Source organism: Salvelinus namaycush, chromosome 2 (genome assembly GCF_016432855.1).
Source record: "Salvelinus namaycush isolate Seneca chromosome 2, SaNama_1.0, whole genome shotgun sequence".
In the NCBI taxonomy this organism is placed as follows: Eukaryota; Metazoa; Chordata; class Actinopteri; order Salmoniformes; family Salmonidae; genus Salvelinus; species Salvelinus namaycush.
The window spans coordinates 58,293,320-58,314,390 of record NC_052308.1 but is presented as its reverse complement, the minus strand read 5'-3'; the positions used below and the strand labels follow the sequence as shown (position 1 = coordinate 58,314,390).

The 21,071-nt window shown below is 40.5% G+C and overlaps 1 protein-coding gene across 2 annotated transcripts in view; it reads left to right on the top strand.

The window, feature by feature from the left end:
• Positions 1–7,154: 7,154 nt before the first annotated feature.
• Positions 7,155–21,071, top strand: part of LOC120065002 (apoptosis-stimulating of p53 protein 2-like) — a 44,995-nt gene continuing 31,078 nt past the window's right edge. For both annotated transcript variants that reach the window (XM_039015650.1, XM_039015641.1), the window contains exon 1: positions 7,155–7,666. In XM_039015650.1, the coding sequence (XP_038871578.1) occupies positions 7,640–7,666 (27 nt within the window). In that variant the 5' untranslated portion in view covers positions 7,155–7,639. The remainder of the gene's footprint in view (positions 7,667–21,071) is intronic.

Here is a 21,071-nt window from a genome sequence, read left to right as displayed (position 1 = left end):
CTATTGTTTGTACAGATGAACGTGGTACCTTCAGGCGTTTGGAAATTGTTACAAAGAATGAACCGGACTTGTGGAGGCCTACAATTTTTTTTTCTGAGGTCTTGGCTGATTTCTTTTGATTTTTTCCACCCATGATGTCAAGCAAAGAGGCACTGAGTTTGAAGGTAGGCCTTGAAATACATCCACAGGTACACCTCCAATTGACTCAAATGATGTCAATTAGCCTATCAGAAGCTTCTAAAGCCATGACATAATTTTCCAAGGTGTTTAAAGGCACAGTTAACTTAGTATATGTAAACTTTTGACGACCCACTGGAATTGTGATACAGTGAAATAATCTGTCTGTAAACAATTGTTGGAAAGATTACTTGTGTCATGCACAAAGTAGATGTCCTAACCGACTTGCCAAAACTATAGTTTGTTAACAAGAAATTTGTGGAGTGGTTGAAAAACAATTTTAATGACTCCAACCTACGTGTATGTAAACTTCTGACTTCAACTGTATGGGCTTCATATACCTGTACCGGTATGCCATCAAGCTCTGGGGTTTTTCCAGACTGAAAGGATTTAATAGCCTCAAAGTTTTTCCTCTGTAATTTGGCCTTCACACTGATCTTGTACATTTTGTTAATTTTCCATTTTTGTTTTATTATTTGAAAACAATTCCTTACAGTAATTGTCATTCAGAGGGTGAGGATGAGATAGAAAATAAAACTGCTTAAAATATTTAGCTTCCTCTTTTGAAATATAATTCAGAGAATCATAGATGACTCAGTCTTTAGTAACCAGTTTCTGCAAATTATTTTCGGTAGTGTTCCTGTGTTGGAGATTCAGGAAGAATGTGGTTAATTTTTATCCATATTCCTTCCAGTTTACTTTATTTTTGTAATAGATTACATTAGATTGTTCTTGAATAATAATTCTTATTTAAAAAAAATACATATATATATAACCTTTTATTTAACTAGGTAAGTCAGTTAAGAACAAATTTTTATTTACAATGATGGCCTACCCCGGCCAAACCCGGAAGACGCTGGGCCACTTGTGCACCGCCCTATGGGACTCCCAATCACGTCCGGATAAGTTCCTCCAGTTCTTTTTTTCCCCTCTAACTTATTTTGTATCTCCTGTAGTATCATTTTTATTGCTATCTACATTACCTGTACTATTAGTTAATGTATTTCCCTTGATAGTCTTGTCTCTTTAGACAGAAACTGCTTTTTTATTATTGATGAATATTGAATGGAATGACCTCCTGGAGGTACATTTTAAAGGTATCCCAAACAATAAGTGGATTTGCTGAACCTCTACTGTACTGGGAAAAATTCAGTTAGAAATTATTTTGTCTTAGTTAAGAACAACTTGTCCTCCAGTAGACTTTGATTCAATTTCCAATATCCCAGTCCACGTGGAAATTATGTAAGAGTTATGTGAAGGCCAATTAGATGATGATCCAATTGCATTCTGTCTCCTATCAATACTAATTTAACGTTCGATGCAAAATCGAAAGAGTCAAGAACTTAGTCAAGATGACTAGCTTGATTAAGTCTCCTCCATGTGTATCTCATTAGGTAAGTAAGGGTTTCTTATTTTCCAAATATCCCCTATTTCTAATGTGTCCATAATATTTGTGATTTCCTTGAGGGTACGGTGATGATAGTTTGTACAGTGATTTCCTTTACGGTTCATTATGGTACTTAACACTGTGTTATAGTCTCCCACCATAATGATTTGATTGTTTGTTGCCTGTAAGTTCAATAAATTGGTATAAATATTTTCAAAGAAGTATAGATCATCCTCATTTGGACCATATAGATTAATGAGCCAAATCTGTTTTTCATCCACTTTAATTTTCTAAAGGATCCAGCTTCCTTGCGAATCATTCCTGACGATTTGCACATTCGGATCGACATTTTTGTTCATTAATATCACACCTTATGAGCTCCTTTGTCCATGACAGACAATTTTCACCACCCCATTCCTTTTTCCACGCAACTTCAGTTTCCTGTAAACAGTATGTTATATTCCTTTTCTTTTAGCCACGTAAAGACTGATCTTTTTTTATTTTGTGCTAAGCCGTTACAATTATAACTGGCTATACTTATTTCACCCCTTACCATAACTAGATACTATTCTCAGTCTACATTTAGCATAATTAGTGCTTGTAAAGTTACTGCCATTAGACGTATGATATTTCAAATGTCTGATGTTTAGAATTCAAGAAACAGGTTCTAGCTATATATATTTTTTTTATTCCCTTGCCTGTGAGCCAATGCCACAGATGTTAGAAAATTAAGTCAAGATATTATGTGTGTAGTAGATCTGAGTAGGTTGATGTGATATTGGATGTGATTTAGTGAGAGTGTGTGTGAATTCTGGATAAGAGTAAGACTATATAATGTGTGATGTCTGAATAAATAATAACCCAGCCAATTTCCGTGGCTGAGTGTATGTGTGTGAGTATAGCCTTAATATTCAGGATAATAATTGTAATCTATATCGTATCACCAGCATAGTTGCATCATTACATTAAACATAATTTTCATAGAAAAACACATCCCAGCATTTCCATAGCAATTGACGTTTCACATGATTATGAGAGACCTTTGCTTTGCTATAGAGACGGCTTCACTACATTACAAATGCATTTCACTGTAAGGTCTACACCTGTTGTATTCGGTGCATGTGACAAATAAAATTTGATTTGAACTCATCTTTGAAGTTGTTGCGTTTTATATTTTTGTTCAGTGTACTGTAAATGAACGAGACGATGTGGATGAGTTGTCAGTAACTTTTGCTGTAACACAGCAAGTAAGATAACGTAGGTAAGCTTGTTATCAAGGCAAAGGGTGGCTACTTTGAAGAATCTCAAATATAAAATGTTGATTTAAAAAAAAAAAATGGTTTTGTTTACTACATGATTCCATATGTGTTATTTCATAGTTTTGATGTTTTCACTATTATTCTACAATGTAGAAAATAGTAAAAATAAAGAGAACCCATGGAATGAGTAGGTGTGTCCAAACTTTTGACTGGTACTGTATATACGTGCCGTGTTCAACCAGTTTGTATGTCGAAAATGTCAGAGTTTCTTAGTTCCAACTAGCACGTGAATGCCGCATGACATTAAGCGAGAGGAGAGATATGACACCATAGAGTACCACAGCGTGAGTCATATCCATAAAAGTCACCTTGTCTGAGAGAGATTTCCATTGTTATCAAAACGACACGCCAGGGTAAGCCTACACGAAACACAGCACTTATTTTAAGTGTTTCTAAAATCCCTTATGGAACAAATGAATGGTGGAACCATTTCCCTGTTTCACCTCTAGCTTTTGTGTGTATTATGACACCACTGTGGGGCTCTATGCTGATGATAACGTTTGTAACCTCTAACATATACATTCCCACTATGCATATAGAATAGGAAACAATGTAAATTATATTGTGCTAACTGTATTAAGTTAAAGCAAGCATTCAGACCAGCCTTTCTGATTGAACTTCCTTAAACTACATTACATTGTACCTGGATTTCGATGCTACTGTGGACATCCCTCTTTTCAACATGCTGTCAGGGGTTGGTAGAAGCCACATCCCAGCATGGTGAAACAAGGAGGAGTTTATTGTTGCCAGGTGGGATTAAGCTGCGGTCACAACTAAGTAAATTGGTATTTAACATATGATTGGATGAATCCATTTGAACGGCTCTCCAACTGGTAATTACTGGGAAAGTCGTTTATCATCGCTAATGGGTTGGTGGATGCTTATGCCTCTCACATGCTAGTCGGAACTAGGAAACGCTGAAATTTACGATTTGCTAACTGGTTGTAGTTATACATATGCTGCTTTCAACGAATCAGCAACTCGGAAATGTCCGTGTTTTCTAGTTCCGACTAACATGTGAACGCGGCATAATCACCCACTTCTATCACATGCCTAGTTAAATAAAAAATAAAATAAACATGCTCAACTCTGATGTTGTTGACAAAGGAAAAGGACCTCTATAACCAACCTGCACTCAGGGGTAGACGTAACATAGTAAATATAAATCCGGAACATTTCAATTATTATATGTTACGTTTAGTATGTAATCTATTAATTTGTGGTCCATCATCCATTTCGTATGATATCTTACAAATTACAATTCATATGATATGTTACGTTTCATAAAACATATATGTTAAGAATTCTGATTTGTTGTTGCTAAAGTTCGCTAGGTGGCCGGTGTGGCTAATGCTAACAGTAGCTAGGTGGCTAACGTTAGCTAGGCTAGAGGTTAAAAGGTTACGGGTTAGGGGAAGGGTTAACTGATGTAGCGGATGTGAAATGGCTAGCTAGTTAGCGGTGGTGCGAGCTAGCAGCCTTTCAGTCGGTTACGTCACTTGCTCTGAAACCTAGAAGTAGTGGTTCCCCTTGCTCTGCTTTTGTGGAGCGATGGGTAACGATGCTTCGTGGGTGACTGTTGTTGATGTGTGCAGAGGGTCCTTGGTTCGCGCCCGAGGTCGGGGCGAGGGGACGTACTAAAGTTATACTGTTACACTGACATGCTAAGTAGCAAAAAAGTAGTAAGTAGTTGCAAAGTTGCTAATTAGTTCAAATGCTAAAGTTTTCCGTGATGAGTTGTGAGACTTTCATGGTGTACGCCTACCCACCCATCCACCCTACTTTACTTTTTGCCTTAAAGGTGCAATATGCAGAAATCGCTCCATCTTTACCTGGATGCTAAAATTCTAATAGTTCTTCTAATTTCAGTTTGTGACAAAACAAGCAATGTAGAGATTCATTTTAACATCTAACCACTGTGAAATATCTTTTCAAAAACCCTAAATATTGTATTTTCAGCTTTTTGAAGCTGGTGTATAAAACTGAAAGTAAATGATACAAACAATTATGAACGGGAAGCATCAAAATAGCGCACTTAAAACAGATCTACCTCTTCTTAGACTTGCTTTCAATGAGAATGACAGATCTATAACTCATATTACGTGGATGTGTACTCAGAGCATGTGTTGACCAAAAATGCCATCACTGACATTTTCAACCTGTCCCTGACCCAGTCTGTAATACCTACATGTTTCAAGCAGACCACCATAGTCCCTGTGCCCAAGAACACCAAGGTAACCTGCCCAAATGACTACCAACCTGTTGCACTTTGAAAGGCTGGTCATGGATCACATCAATGCCATCATCACAGAAACCCTAGACCCACTCCAATTTGCATACCGCCCCAACAGATCCACAGATGACGCAATCTCTACTGCACTCCACACTGCCCTTTCCCACTTGAAAAAAAGGAACACCTATGTGAAAATGCTGTTCACTGACCACAGCTCAGCGTTCACCACCATAGTGCCCTCAAAGCTCATCACTAAGCTAAGGACCCTGAGACTAAACACCTCCCACTGCAACTGGATCCTGGACTTCCTGACGGGCCGTCCCAGGTGGTAAGGGTAGGCAACAACACATCTGCCATGCTGATCCTCAACACGGGCCCCTCAGGAGTACGTGCTTAGTCCCCTCCTGTACTCCCTGTTCACCCACGACTGCGTAGCCAAGCACGACACGAACACCATCCTTACGGTTTCTGACAACACAACGGTGGTAGGCCTGATCACCGACAACGATTAGACAGCCTATAAGGAGGAGGTCAGAGACCTGGCAGTGTGGTGCCAGGACAACAATCTCTTCAACGTGATCAAGACAAAGGAGATGACTATGGACTACAGGAAAAGGAGGGCCGAGCACGCCCCCATTCTCATCGATGGGGCTGTAGTGGAGCAAGGTCGAGAGCTTCAAGTTACTTGGTGTCCACATCATCAACAAACTATCATGGTCCAAACACACCAAGACAGTCATGAAGAGGGCACGACAACGCCTATTCCCCCTCAGGAGACTGAAAAGATCTGGCATGGGTCCTCAGATCCTCAAAAAGCTTTACATCGGCACCATCAAGAACATCCTGACTGGTTGCATCACAGTCTGGTATGCCAACTGCTTGGCATCAGACCGCTAGGTGCTACAGAGGGTAGTGCGTACGAACCAGTACATCACTGGGGCCAAGCTTCCTGCCATCCAGGACCTGTATACAAGGCGGTGTCAGAAGAAGGCCCTAATAATTGCCAATGACTCCAGCCCCCCTAGTCATAGACTGTTCTCTCTGCTACCGCACGGCAAGCGGTACCGGAGCGCGAAGTCTAGGTCCAAAAGGCTCTTTAGAAGCTTCTACTCCCAAGCCATAATACTCCTGAACAGCTAATCAAATGGCTACCCAGACTATTTGCATTGACACCCCTTTTTCTTTTTACGCTGCTGCTACTCGCTGTTTATTATCTATGCATAGTCACCCCCGCACATTGCCTCGGTATCGGTACCCGCTGTATATATCGCCTCGTTATTGTTATTTTATTGTGTTACTTTAAAATAAAATAAAATTTTGTCAATATTTACTTAACCAACAATGCAGTTTTAAGAAAAATAAGAGTTAAGGGCTTGTAAATAAACATTTCACGGTAAGGTCTACTACACCTGTTGTATTCGCCACGTGAAAAATCTAATAACATTTTATTTGTCACATTTGTCACCTTACCGTGAAATGCTTACTTACAAGCCCTTAACCAACAATGCATTTTTAAGAAAAAAAGAGAGTTAAGAAAAATATTTACTAAATAAACTAAAGTTAAAAATAAAAGAACATTAAAAGAACAATAAATAACATTTGATTTGTATTTGGTTTGGTCGCCCAAAAAGTCTTACATAACCATATATACCAAACGTAACATATCATACTCATTTGACTATAGGTTTGACTATAAGTTTACTATGGTAAGGATAGTTTTATTAGACAGGGCTACTATAATAGCATTTTCGGCAGTTACATGCAACAACAAAACAGTATTCATAAAAACGAATCTATTAATATATTTTTTGTAGTCAATTTGTTTATGTGCATGATAGCTCTACTTTTAAATGATGGTTGACGCAGCTTGTTTGCCATTAGCCAATCAGCGTTTCTCAACGAGTTGAAAGCATGTGAACGCACACAACTCCTATATATCGCACAACTGATGATTACCACCTTCCCGCTTGGTTATGAACGCAGCATTATTATATTCGCAGATCGCGTCACTCGATTTTGGGTTGGGTTGCAGTCGTTTGTTAATTCAACTGATAGCTTTCCTAGTGGGCAAATGCCCGTAAAGATACACATTCGTCTAAAAATGTTAGTCTTTAATAGATAGATTAAATATGGATTGAAAATTGGATTTAACAGTGAACGTACAGTAGGCTATTTCTGCCGTTCTATTATTCATGGCTGCACATTTGTACAAAACCTTTGTTGGGCCAAATGGCCATGTCGATTAGGTGTCCACCGGACTAATCCTGGGAAATTATTTCAAGGTATAGATCGTTGTCATTGAGAAGGGCATTGTTACAATACCACTGCAACAGGTCTCCAGTAAAGACAACATCAATAATTGTGGTTTAGGAGAATGTAAATTAGAGAGGCGCTCGTGCGTATAATACACGGGGGCGACAGAAAAAAGGAATAAACTTGATCCGATGTCACTGCTCTGTTGGGTTATCGAATACGTGAGGGATTTGATATCCTCGAATCGAAGATAGCAGTAGCCAACGTTGCATGCGATACGGAGCCAATATGATGCCGGTGAGTTATTGTAACAGACTACATGTTCCTTTGATGTGCGTGTTATGATTAAGATTTTGATTAGACAAGTCAGAATTGTTTAGAATGTGCCCTCACTCCTTAGGCTATGTTTTATGTAGTTCCTCAGCCTATAGCATCTAGTTCTCTATTATATTGAGACAAAGGCAGGATCTCCACGCAAAATCGGAGTAGGTTTTTAGCACACTGACAATCAACATGTTGCTGGCAACAGTGGCATACAGTGTAAACAATAGCAGGTTCTGTAAATACTGTATATTTTTGTCATTTAGCAGACTTATGGGAGCAATTAGGGTTAAGTACCAAGGCAATGTCGACAGATTTTAGACCTAGTCATGTCAGGATTCGAACCAGCAACGTTTCGGCCACTGTCCCAACGCGCTTAACCGCTAAACTACCTGCCGCGCGTGTAGCCTTCAATTAATCACTGGCTGCATTAATGACTTTCAGTAAACCCAGTCTTCCAATCCAGGGTAATAATACAGGACATGATTGTTTGTAACCTTACGTTTGAATACCCCACATCTTGGCCAATTATGGGCTTCCTTGACCAGGGTGTTGTATACAACATTAGCGTGATTGACAATAGTGGAATCGGAGGTTTGCCTTCAAAATAAAAGTCCCCCATTGAAACGGATGAAAACCGATAAACATTGTGGAATCATGCCACAATTGTACTAGATACTGCTAAACAAAGATGGAGTGTTATATAAATTCAACAAAATACAATAACTAGTTAATTTGACACAAGTAAAAATCTGTTGAAATTACACTGCGGATGTATAGACTTCAGAATTGCACTGGGGGCATACATATATTTTTTTATTTAACCAGGCAAGTCAGTTAAGAACAAATTCTTATTTACAATAACGGCCTAGGAACAGTGGGTTAACCGCCTTGTTCAGGGGAAGAAAGACAGATTTTTACCTTGTCAGCTCAGGGATTCGATCTAGCAACCTTTCGGTTACTGGTCCAATGCACTAACCACTAGGCTACTTGCTGTAATGTTTGGATTCCAAAGCTATACGATACTACAGATAGCAAGTTAATTATCTCACATCTCGGAAAAGATGTGTAATGTTGTACTTATTGTTGACGAAATTCGTGCTAATGTTAAGTTTTTGAGTTTTTACCGCCCAATAGACTCTCATTCATTCCTTGACAGAGCGCTTCTTGTCCCAGAATCGCCCAGAATGCACCTCACGGCCCATTGATGTAGCATGGGCAACGTTTCCCATCTCAAAGTATATCTGCCGTTGCGAATGTCAAACTCCACTTTGTGAGGCACATCGATCTGCAGGTTAAGATTGTAGACTCCTAAATTGATAGTGCAGTTTGTTTAGGCAATTTTTACAGCAAACTAGCATCTTTATATGCTGATATTTCTTTGGTATTATTGTGTGTAGCTACGTTTGCTAGTTAGCTATCTAGCCAGACAGCCAGACCAATAGAGAGCATTGCATTATGGATTTTGTAAATGACTTGAGATGCAACAGATTTCCACAACGATTTTCATTATTGCTACCAACCTTATTATAATGCCAAAATTAGAAAGTTGTTCACAAAAATATTGTTCTCACATATTTGTTTATTTAACACTGTAAATGTAAAGGAATGAGTGGTTTGGAGTGGATTTTTCCTTCCAATCTCACCAGTCAACCTACTGTATGTGTATTGAACATGTACAGCCTTACCTATGGATCCTGGGTTCATGAAATGGGGTTCCAGCCTACTCTGTGACACCCATAGATTACAATTCTAAAGAGTTTGCACAAATGTTAGTGTCGTAGCTTTTAGTGTTGGACTTTATTTTCTCTTGTTTCATCTGTTTGCGTCAGTTTCAGTGGCAGACTTTTATTTTGAAGGCGAACCACCGATTCCACTATTGTTGCTAATGTAGTTCAGAAATTCCGTGTGTTCTCTGAATGTCTAGCTATCAGGTTCTGCTTTCCTTAAATCATATCTCATGACATTTCAGAAATTTAAAGAATGGTTTAAAATCATGCATATGAGGTTAACTGCCAGTTAGGCTACTACACCTTATTTAGCCAGAAAAACTTCAATGGACCACACACAAGTAAAATCACAATTTAAAGGTTTGTGGTTGTCTAACACAAACTAAGTGTATTCTGTCCATACACAACATTGTTGGATGACATGATGATAATGTTATTGACCATTGCCTTTTTGTGTATGGACAGAATAAAAAAAATAAAAAAACAACAGCCTCCCGAGTGGCGCCGTGGTCTAAGACCGTGCTTGAGGGGTCACTACAGCCCCGGGCTGTGTCACAACCGGCCGTGACTGGGAGTCCCACAGGGTGGCGCACAATTGGCCCAGGTTAGGGGAGGATTTGGCTGGCCAGGATTTCCTTGTCCCATCGCGCTCTAGTGACTCCTTGTGGCGGGCCAGCGCCTGCAAGCTGACTTTGGTCTCCTGTTGGACGGTGTTTCCTCCAACACACTGGTGCGGCTGGCTTCTGGTTAAGTTAGCAGTGCGGCTTGGCAGGGTCATGTTTTGGAGGAAGCATGGCTCTCGACCATAGCCTCTCCCGACTCTGTAGGGGAGTTGCAGCGATGTGACAAGACTGTAACTACCAATTGGGGATTAAAAAAAGCACCAAAAAATGTAACTGTTTGTGCCCATTGGGAATAGCCTATTTCACTTATGGAAAGTCATAATTCATCATTACATGCTGACCACACCGCTCGCGTTGCAAAATAAATGTACACATGTTATTCAATCAATGCACCCACACTGCTCGCGCGTGCCAACGAGCGTCTGCGTTGGCAAGCGCTAAAATAGAAGTCAGTTCTATTTGTGACGCTGAACGCGGTGCAAGTCCTGTCTCTCCCATCTCCTCATTGGTTTATAGAAGCAGATACCCACGTGCCATCTCCTCATTGGTTATACCCACGTGGGTGATTTAAAGACAAACTGAGGTCGGTCGTCGTCGTGGTTATACTATGGAAGTTAGATGCCAATCGCCATATAAAGTCCAAAGAAGAAAAATCCTGGAAGGAGGAGAGATGACTAGAAACGATTCGGCTGACCTTTTTATGAGTGGATTAATTGTCGGAGTAGAGGACTTTGTGCATTTCAGGTAAAATAACAACTCAATGTTTATATCCCAGAACAAATTATCTAGCAACAGCAAGCTAGCTAAATAGGACAAATTAGCTAGCAACTGCAATCAAGCTAGCTAAATTGCCATAAATGTTTAATGCTTTTCGACCTGTTCCCAAATTAATATAATTGGTTCAGAGCTTGTTTTGATACTTCAACCTGCGTGTCGTGATCGGGTTTGGTGTGGGGGGACAAAATCAATTTGTGCACGATGGCGGACGTGCTCGCCTGGTTTGGGTATGGTGTTAGGCTTTGGTAATTACATTTGCAATGGCAAAATAGGGAATAACCTCCACAATCCTAAAGTTTAGCACAATCTGTCAGATTTTCTTCTGTTCAATTCTTATTCAATTAAAAAAATCGGCATTTTTAGATAATTTATGTTAAAGCTACAATCCTTAGATGCTACATAATTTTTAAAAACTTATATACCCATTGATTCTTGAAGAATATAACTTATAAATTATTAGTACAACTGTTGTACCCCATCAATCATATAAGATTGTTTTACTCCAATGTTTGTAAAACACAAATGTAAACAAACACTGGATAGCCTCAACATGGTTAAAACTATCATTTTGATATCATGGGTAGTCAGTCCTTGAATCCATATCTCTGTCTATCATTTCTCCATGCCCATCTGTTAGCCTTTCACCGAAACAGAGACAGGGTGTCCGCTTTGTTATTGTTTCAACTACCGATTCTAGTTTTAAATGTAACATATTTTTTTTTTTTTTTTTTTAATGTAACAATAGTTTGACAAATCGTTAAGCTTTCAAATGATATCAAACTCAATTGTTGATATTTTTCAGTGTTGAAGATCTGGATGTCTCATGGTAAAGTATGCAAAATGGGTCAATTTTGAGCGCCTCTCTCCTGAATGTTTTGTCATTCATGTCCAAAAAGTCACTTTTTGACCACTTCTACCGTGGGAAAACGTGAATGGAAGGTTTCGTTCAAATCAAAAGGAGTGCTGTCAAAAAGTGATTGAATTCATATAGAACATCCCAGCTTACAAAATGTAACCCTTATTGGTTTTTTTTATACAACGGGTGGATCTAATCTTGAATGGTTATTGGTTAAAACCGCATTCCAGCCGGTGTCTATTTCACAAGTTACCACTGGCTAAATTATATGATATTAAAATGCCTATTTAGTCTGTTCCATCTGACTGCGCAATCCACTGTCTCATCTGCCCAGTCAGGCAATTTATTAACTTGATCTCACTTGGCATTGATACAGGAAAACTTGCCATTGACTCCAGGTAAATGCACATTGGAGTGCAAACTGTTTAGGTACAGAAGTGCAGATAATGCATACTTTGGTTGAGTGCACCCATTCATAGCAGTCTCAGGCCCTTACATCGGGAGTAGAATGTATACCATGCATAGTCATATGAGAGGTAGTGTGAGCCTCAAATCTTACCCCACACCCAGAGCGCGACTGCTGTAACCAGTAAATAAGAATGTGTTCTTAACCGACTTGCCTAGTTAAATAAAGGTAAAATAAATAAAAATACAACCACTCTTGGGTAAGAGACTTACAAGATCCTCTTTGTGTGCAGCAAGAAAGTGTGACAGTAGTTTTATAAACAAATTCAATGTGAAACAAAACACAAACTAATCTTCTTACAAATTTGAACAGGCTTTCCTGCATTGCACTAATCTGTGTCAGTCGTAACCTGGATAGGGTTCTATGTTTAGATTATCCATGAGGTGGGTGCAGGCTTCCACACACAATGGGCACAATGGTATTCTATTATTAGCTGGTCTGCAGAACGGGAAATCAAGATATTATCTAAGCTCTTGAGTGTGTCACTTGTTTGGCTCTCTTGAGGTCCGGTGTTTCCAAGTGAGGATTTACTGTCCTTATAGACCTTGGACATGGTAGAGTACCTGATTATTACTGTGTAACAATATACCCTAGTGATGATGTGTAACTTAGAGCCAACATGTCATCCTCAACAACATCTAAACGTTTTCCCTTTTCTTGTTCAACCAGACACTGATCTTTAAAAACAATCTTGACTAATGAGTGGATGGCATATCTTGACGACAGTTGAACCTAGTGAAGAAGAAGATCGTTGCCTTATCAGTTGTGTAATTTTGCTTGTTAAACATGGGTTGGAAAGTGGACACAAAACAAGAAGTACAGCTATTTGAAGAACAATGACCCTGCGTTGTTAAACTGTAATGATGGTGAGAAAAATATAATTCAGCATGTCTGTTTGTTCCTCTTGGGAGCCCTATAGTGTTGGCCCAACATCTTGTTTCTTTATATAGGTTGAGATCCTGGAAAATTAGTGTTAGCCCTGGTGGAACTCATAAATGTGGTGCTTAGGCTAAATCTATTTCAGGCTGTTCCATCATGTGGTTATGTGAACGGAGAATAGATGTTTACTCAACTTGCAAGGACCTCCTATCTACAAGTGATTATTTAGCATGGTCAGGGGTGATGCAGATAGGGGTAAATAATAGATTAGTTTATAGGCTAGACCTAACTTTGTTTTCTGGTTCCAAATATCATTGATTACCATTGTTAAACTCATCTCACGCCTGAGCTTACAGAGTGCCTTTGCAACTGTTACCACTGTGACCAGTAGCAACCACACAGACACACACACACACACACACACACACACACAATCTTTCTGCTGCTACATTTAGGCTATTCATAAATTCATTAGGCGATTATTCAAAAGTACTGCTCCAAGGCTGTGGTGGAGATTTACAATTACATTTCCCATTGTCCCAAATGCCTATGTCAAAATGTAAACATTTGAGCGACTGGGTTGTGTTTGCTTTCACCCAGTACTGTTTTTCTGCTCCCAGAGTAACGCTCAGCACAGTGGGGGTTGGGAACGGGGGAGGGTTGCTACTGCTACGCTGATTCAATAGTAAAGTCACGTGAGCCTGGCCATATGGCCTGGGTCCAGGCCGCAGCTTAAAAACATTGGGAGCTGACCGGCGGTGGCGGCTCGCAAGCCTATCCCAATCTGTCAACATTTATTAAAGATCCACACAACCACAAGTCAAGGGTTAGTGCTAATATCTTTTTAAAAACATGGAATGGAGAAAATGATACCGCTTTAACTGAAAAGGTCCCTGTTTCAAGAGGGAACACAACAGTTCTTTGAAGTTGGACTCCGTAGGATGACTTTGCCCCGATGATGCATGTATCGACAGATGCTCATTTGTTGGATGCTGTTATTGGCATGAATAATTAATGACTCCAGTGGGTTGGATTACTCCTGTAGCTTGTAACTGCCATCACAGCAAACTTAACTCTCTATTTCCAATTAATTAGCTTTCAATTTGTGTCCGTCATGGTATATCGACATTTCACTCAACCTGTTTAACCAAATGTAATGGTCAGTTGGTCCTATAACAACTTGTGTGTGTCATTTCAACTTGTTCTCTTCCCATGCCTAGCATTTTTAGCACCACGGCACAATAATTCACCAAGAATGAATGTCACAAAAAAGGTTATTTTGATTTCCTCAAGGCGTCTCATGCAATGTTGTTTTTTGGGAAGAAATTTGCAGGCGCAAGAAGGGCTTTGTCAGTAATTAGATTTTGGATTAAGACCACCATCCACGATTCATTTAGTCTATCCCTATCAACAGTGATTTATTCATGATTACATGATAAAATACACAACCTTTTAGGTGAAATTTGTTAAGAGAATGTCTTATAGATTCTCTAGTCCGAGTCATCGTGGTCAAATGCCCGAAGCCTATGTTTATGTCACCTAATATATATAATCATAGCACTTAGCTCATCACCTTATCCTCCACCATCCTCCTTATCCTCCACCAATTAGAATCCCTATTGCTAATGAGGTTTGTTCTCAGTCACACTGATGCGCAGTTAATGAGAAGCTTAGCCTAACCGATCTCATTAGATGCACCACACTGTGAAACATTATTATTTATTTATTTTACCACAGACTAGACCTCGCAGGCCAATGTCTGATCGGAGTAGGGCTAAGTTGCCCCAGACACTCATCATGGGTCAGTTTTGCATTTTTAGGATTGGGGGAGGGGATGCTGATCCTAGATATGTACTTAGGGGAAACTTCACCCCCAAGCTGTCTGATCTGTCTGAATAGAAGGGCGATGTTGTGTTATTAGGGCTGCTCCCACACGCGACGTCAAAGTGCTCTGCCTTTCCCCTGTGTGAATCAGGGGAATTGTATTCAATCAAGCCGCCTGCCATACGTGTTAATATAGAATCTATCCATAGAATTAGAATGGATTGTTTTCAATTCTATCGTGGCTTTATTGATACAACTACTGCCTTATTCTGAAAACTGGAATTATCTGTATGTGGGGGCTACCTGGAATACAGTGTAACCTATAGGACAAATTCTCTCACAGGAAGTAAAGTATTCTATTCTACTTCTGGTTCTCCAAGATATACAGTGGGGTCTAAAATTATTGACACCCTTGATACAGTTTAGCAATAATGACTGTATAAAATAATTCGTACTAATACAATTGCTTAGAGAAAGAGATTTTGTTTAACAAGTCATATACTATTTTTAGGTAGGGGTCAAGTTTATTGACACCCCTAAAGATTCTTATAAATAAAAGTAGTCAAAAGTGTAGTATTTGGTCCCATATTCCTAGCACGCAATGACTACATCAAGCTCGTGACTACAAACATGTTGGATGCATTTGCAGTTTGTTTTGGTTGTGTTTCAGATTTAGTTTGTGCCCAATAAATGAATGGTAAATCATGTATTGTCACTTTTATTATAAATAAGAATAGAATATGTTTCTAAACAATTCTGCATTAATGTGGATGCTACCATGATTATGGATAATCCTGAATAAATCATGAATAATGAGTGAGAAAATTAGAGGGGCTGGAGGCTGCATTTATTGTAGCTGGGAATTTTAACAAAGCAAATTTGAGATCAATGTTACCTAAATGTTATCTGCATATTGATTGCATGACACAAAAGGCTAATACTCTCAACCACTACCACTCTAACTTCCGCGATGCATACAAAGCCCTCCCCTGCCCTCCCTTCGGTAAATCCGACCACGACGCCATCTTGCTAGTTCCGGCTTATAGGTAGAAACTCAAACAGGATGTACCAGTGACGAGATCCATTCAATGCTGGTCTGACCAATCGTAAGCCACGCTCCAAGATTGTTTTGATCACGCGGACTGGAATATGTTCCAGTCAGCCTCAGAGAACAACATTGATCTATACACTATAAATAAGTGCATTGGTGATGTCGTACCCACTGTGACTGTTAAAACCTACCCTAACCAGAAACTGTGGATGGATGGCGGCATTCGCGAAAAACTGAAAGCGCGATCCACCGCATTTAACCATGGAAAGAGGGCTGGGGATATGGCTGAATATAAACAGTGTAGTTATTCCCTTTGTAAGGCAATCAAACAAGCGAAATGCCGGTACAGGGTCAAGGTGGAGTCGCAATTCAACGACTCAGTTACGAGACGTATGTGGCAGGGTCTACACAAAATCACGAACTACAAAAACAAAAACAGCCACGTCACGGATACCGACGTCACGTTTTCAGACAAACTAAACACCTTCTTTGCCCGCTTTGAGGATAATACAGTGCCACTGACGTGGCTTGCTTACAAAGGCTGCCCCCCCCATCTCTCTTTCTCAGTGGCTGACATGAGAAAGACATTTAAACGTGTTAACCCTCGCAAGGCTGCTGGCCCAGACGGCACCCCTAGCCGCGTCCTCAGAGCATGCGCAGACCAGCTGGCTGGTGTGTTTACGGACATATTTAATCGCTCCCTATCCCAGTCTGTTGTCTCCATATGTTTCAAGATGGCTACTATTGTTCCTGTACCCAAGAAGGCAAACATAACTCAACTAAATGACTACTGCCCCGAAGCTCTCAGTTCTGTCATCATGAAGTGCTTTGAGAGGCTAGTCAAGGATCATATCACCGGCACCTTACCAGCTACCCCAGACCCACTTCAGTGGACTTTCTGATGGGCCGCCCCCAGGTGGTGAAGGTAGGAAACAACATCTCCACACTGACCCTCAACACTGGGGCCCCGCAAGGGTGTGTGCTCAACCCTCTCCTGTACTCCCTGTTCTCCCACAACTGCGTGGCCATGCACGCCTCTAACTCAATCATCAAGTTTGCAGACGACACAACAGTAGTGGACTTGATCACCAACAACGACGAGACAGCCTACAGGGAGGAGGTGGGGGCACTCGGAGTGTGGTTTCAGCAAAACACCCTCTCACTCAAGTCAACAAAACAAAGGAGATGATCATGGACTTCAGGAAACAGCAGAGGGAGCACCGCCCTATCCACATCGAAGGGTCAGTAGTGGAGAAGGTGGAAAGTTTTATGTTCCTGGGCGTACATATTACAGGCAAACTGAAATGGTCCACCCACACAGACAGTGTGGTGAAGGCACGACAATGCCTCTTCAACCTCAGGAGGCTGAAAAATTTGGCTTGTCACCCAAAACACTGACAAATTTTTACAGATGCACAATCGAGAGCATTCTGTCGGGCTGTAGCACAGCCTGGTACGGCAACTGCACCGCCCTCAACCGCAAGGCTCTCCAGAGGGTGGTGCTGTCTGCACAACGCATCACTGGGGGCAAACTACCTGCCCTCCATGACATCTACAGCACCCGATGTCACAGGAAGGCCAAAAAGATCATCAAGGACAACAACCACCCGAGCCACTGCATGTTCACACCGCTATCATCCAGAAGGCGAGGTCAGTACAGCTGCATCAAAGCTGGGACAGAGAGATTGAGAAACAGCTTCTATCTCAAGGCCATCTGACTGCTAAACAGCAATCACTAACTCAGAGAGGCTGCTGCCCATATTGTGACCCAATCACCGGACACGTTAACAAATGGATCACTAGTTACTTTAAACAATGCCACTTTAAATAATGCCGCTTTAATAATGTTTCATATCTTACATTACTCATATCACATGTATATACTGTATTTTATACCATCTACTGCACCTAGATTTGTGTGTATTACAGTAGAAGTCGGAAGTTTACATACACTTAGGTTGGAGTCATTAACTCGTTTTTCAACCACTCCACAAATTTCTTGTTAACAAACTATAGTTTTGGGAAGTCAGTTAGGACATCTACTTTGTGCATGACCCAAGTAATTTTTCCAACAATTGTTTACAGACAGATTATTTCACTGTATCACAATTCCAGTGGGTCAGAAGTTTACATACACTAAGTTGATTGTGCCTTTAAACAGCTTGGAAAATTCCAGAAAATGATGTCATGCCATTAGAAGCTTCTGATAGGCTAATTGACATCATTTGAGTCAATTGGAGCTGTACCTGTGTATGTATTTCAAGGCATATCTTCAAATTCAGTGCCTCTTTGCTTGACATCATTGGGAAATCAAAAGAAATCAGCCAAAACCTCAGACTTTTTTTTTGTAGACCTCCACAAGTCTGGTTCATCCTTGGGAGAAATTTCCAAATGCCTGAAGGTACCACGTTCATCTGTACAAACAATAGTACGCAAGTATAAACACCATGGGACCAGGCACCCGTCATACCGCTCAGGAAGGAGACGCGTTCTGTCTCCTAGACATGAAGGTACTTTGGTGCGAAAAGTGCAAATCTATCCCAGAACAACAGCAAAGGACCTTGTGAAGATGCTGGAGGAAACGGGTACAAAAGTATCTATATCCACAGTAAAACGAGTCCTATATTGACATAACCTGAAAAGCCGCTCAGCAAGGAAGAAGCCACTGCTCCAAAACCGCCATAAAAATGCCAGACTACGGTTTGCAACTGCACATGGGGGACAAATATCATACTTTTTGGAGAAATGTCCTCTGTTTTGATGAAACAAAAATAGAACTGTTTGGCCATAATTACCATCGTTATGTTTGGAGGAGAAAGGGGAGGCTTGCAAGCCAAAGAACACCATCCCAACCGTGAAGCACGGGTGTGGCAGCATCATGTTGTGGGGGTGCTTTGCTGCAGGAGGGACTGGTGCACTTCACAAAATGGATGGCATCATGAGGAAAGGAAAATTATGTGGATATATTGAAGCAACATCTCAAGACATCAGTCAGGAAGTTAAAGCTTGGTTGTAAATGGGTCTTCCAAATGGACAATGACCCCAAGCATCTTCCAAAGTTGTTGCAAAATGGCTTAAGGACAACAAAGTCAAGGTATTGGAGTGGCCATCACAAAGCCCTGACCTCAATCCTATAGAAGCTTTGTGGGCATAACTGAAAAAGCAAGGATCCCACAAACCTGACTCCGTTACACCAGCTCTGTCAGGAGGAATAGGCCAAAATTCACCCATCTTATTGTGGGAAGATTGTGGAAGGCTACCCGAAATGTTTGACCCAAGTTAAACAATTTAAAGGCAATGATACCAAATACTAATTGAGTGTATGTAAACTTCTGACCCACTGGGAATGTGATGAAAGAAATTAAAGCTGAAATAAATCATTCTCTCCACTATTATTCTGACATTTCACATTTTTAAATAAAGTGGTGATCCTAACTAACCTAAGACAGGGAATTTTTACTAGGATTAAATGTCAGGTATTGTGAGAAACTGAGTTTAAATGTATTTGGCTAAGGTGTATGTAAACTTCCCACTTCAACTGTCGGTAGTTGTTGGGAATTGTTTGATTATTTGTTAGATATTACTGCACCGTTGGAACTAGAAGCACAAGCATTTCACTACACTCGTGTTAACATCTGCTAACAATGTGTATGTGACCAATAAGATTTTATTTTGATTTGATTATTCAGAATCTTGGTAGCATCCACGCTAATGTAAAAGTGTTTAGAAACATATTATATTGTTATTTACAATAAAAGTGACTCTAAAATGACACAATACATTTATGACTATGTTTTGTTTCGCTTTTTTTCTCTCAATTTCATTACGATCTTGTCTCATCGCTGCAACTCCCCAACGGGCTTGGTAGAGGTGAAGGTCGAGTCAGGCGTCCTCCGAAACATGATCCGCCAAACCACGCTCCTTAACACACGCCCGCTCAACCTGGAAGCCAGCTGCACCAATGTTTCGGAGGAAACACAGCTCTACTGACAACCGAAGTCAGCCTGCAGGCGCCCGGCCTGCCACAAGAAGTCGCTAGAGCGCGATGAGCCAAGTAATGCCCCCCCCCCCCCCGGCCAAACCCTCCCCTAACCCAGACGACGCTGGGCCAATTGTGCGCTGCCCTATGTGACTCCCAGTCACGGCTGGTTGTGACACAGCCTGGGATCGAAGCCGGGTCTGTAGTGACGCCTCAAGCACTGCGATGCAGTGCCTTAGACCGCTGTGCCACTTGGGAGGCCCCACCATTCATTTCTATTGGCCACAAAATAATCTGAAACACAACCAAAACGAACTGCAAATGCATCCAACAACTTTGAAGAGTCACAAGCTTGATGTAGTCATAACTTGCTAGGTATATGGGACCAAGTACTACACTTCTGACTACTTTATTTCTAAAAAATCTTTAGGGGTGTCAATCATTTTAACCCCTACCTTTTTGAGACTTTTTAAAAATATGACTTGTTATACAAAATCTCTTTCTTTAAGCAAATTTATATAATTTCGCAAAAAAATATTTTGTTGCACACAATATAGCTCAGTATTTGAATTATTTATTTTATACAGTCATTATTGCTCATCTTTATCAAGGGTGTTAATCATTTCAGACCCCACTGTACATACAATATGAGATCAATTGAACGTCTACCATGGGGGATAGCACAAGGGCTGTCATTGGCGCTCATTCAACAAACAAAAAAAGAAGCCACATTTCCATAATGGCTGAATATTCTCTGAGAGGAAAAGAACATTCCCCTATTCTGTTAAAGGCTTGGTCATCCACTGCAAGGATGCATCCAAAATGGTAACCTTTTCCCTACATAGTGCACTACTTTTGACCCGATCCCGATGGGTCCTGGTCAAAATTATTGCCCTACATAGGGAATAGGGTGCAATTTCGGGTGCAGGCCAAGAGCCAGCAATGATAGCTCCCCTATACATTTGTGTATGGAAATACAAGTGTGCTACTTTGCATGTAATTTGATATTCGGTCGATTTGTATTCGACAAGTCTTACAAAAGCCATGCATTCAGTGAGTGGTGCCAAGCAAACAGGGACATGCCAAGGAATTAGCGTAAGGCCCCAATGTTCGCGGCCCCTTTTTTTCAGAATTGTAGTTGTAAATAACATAGAATTATATTTTGCTCATTATTTAATGAGGCTATATTTGGGCAT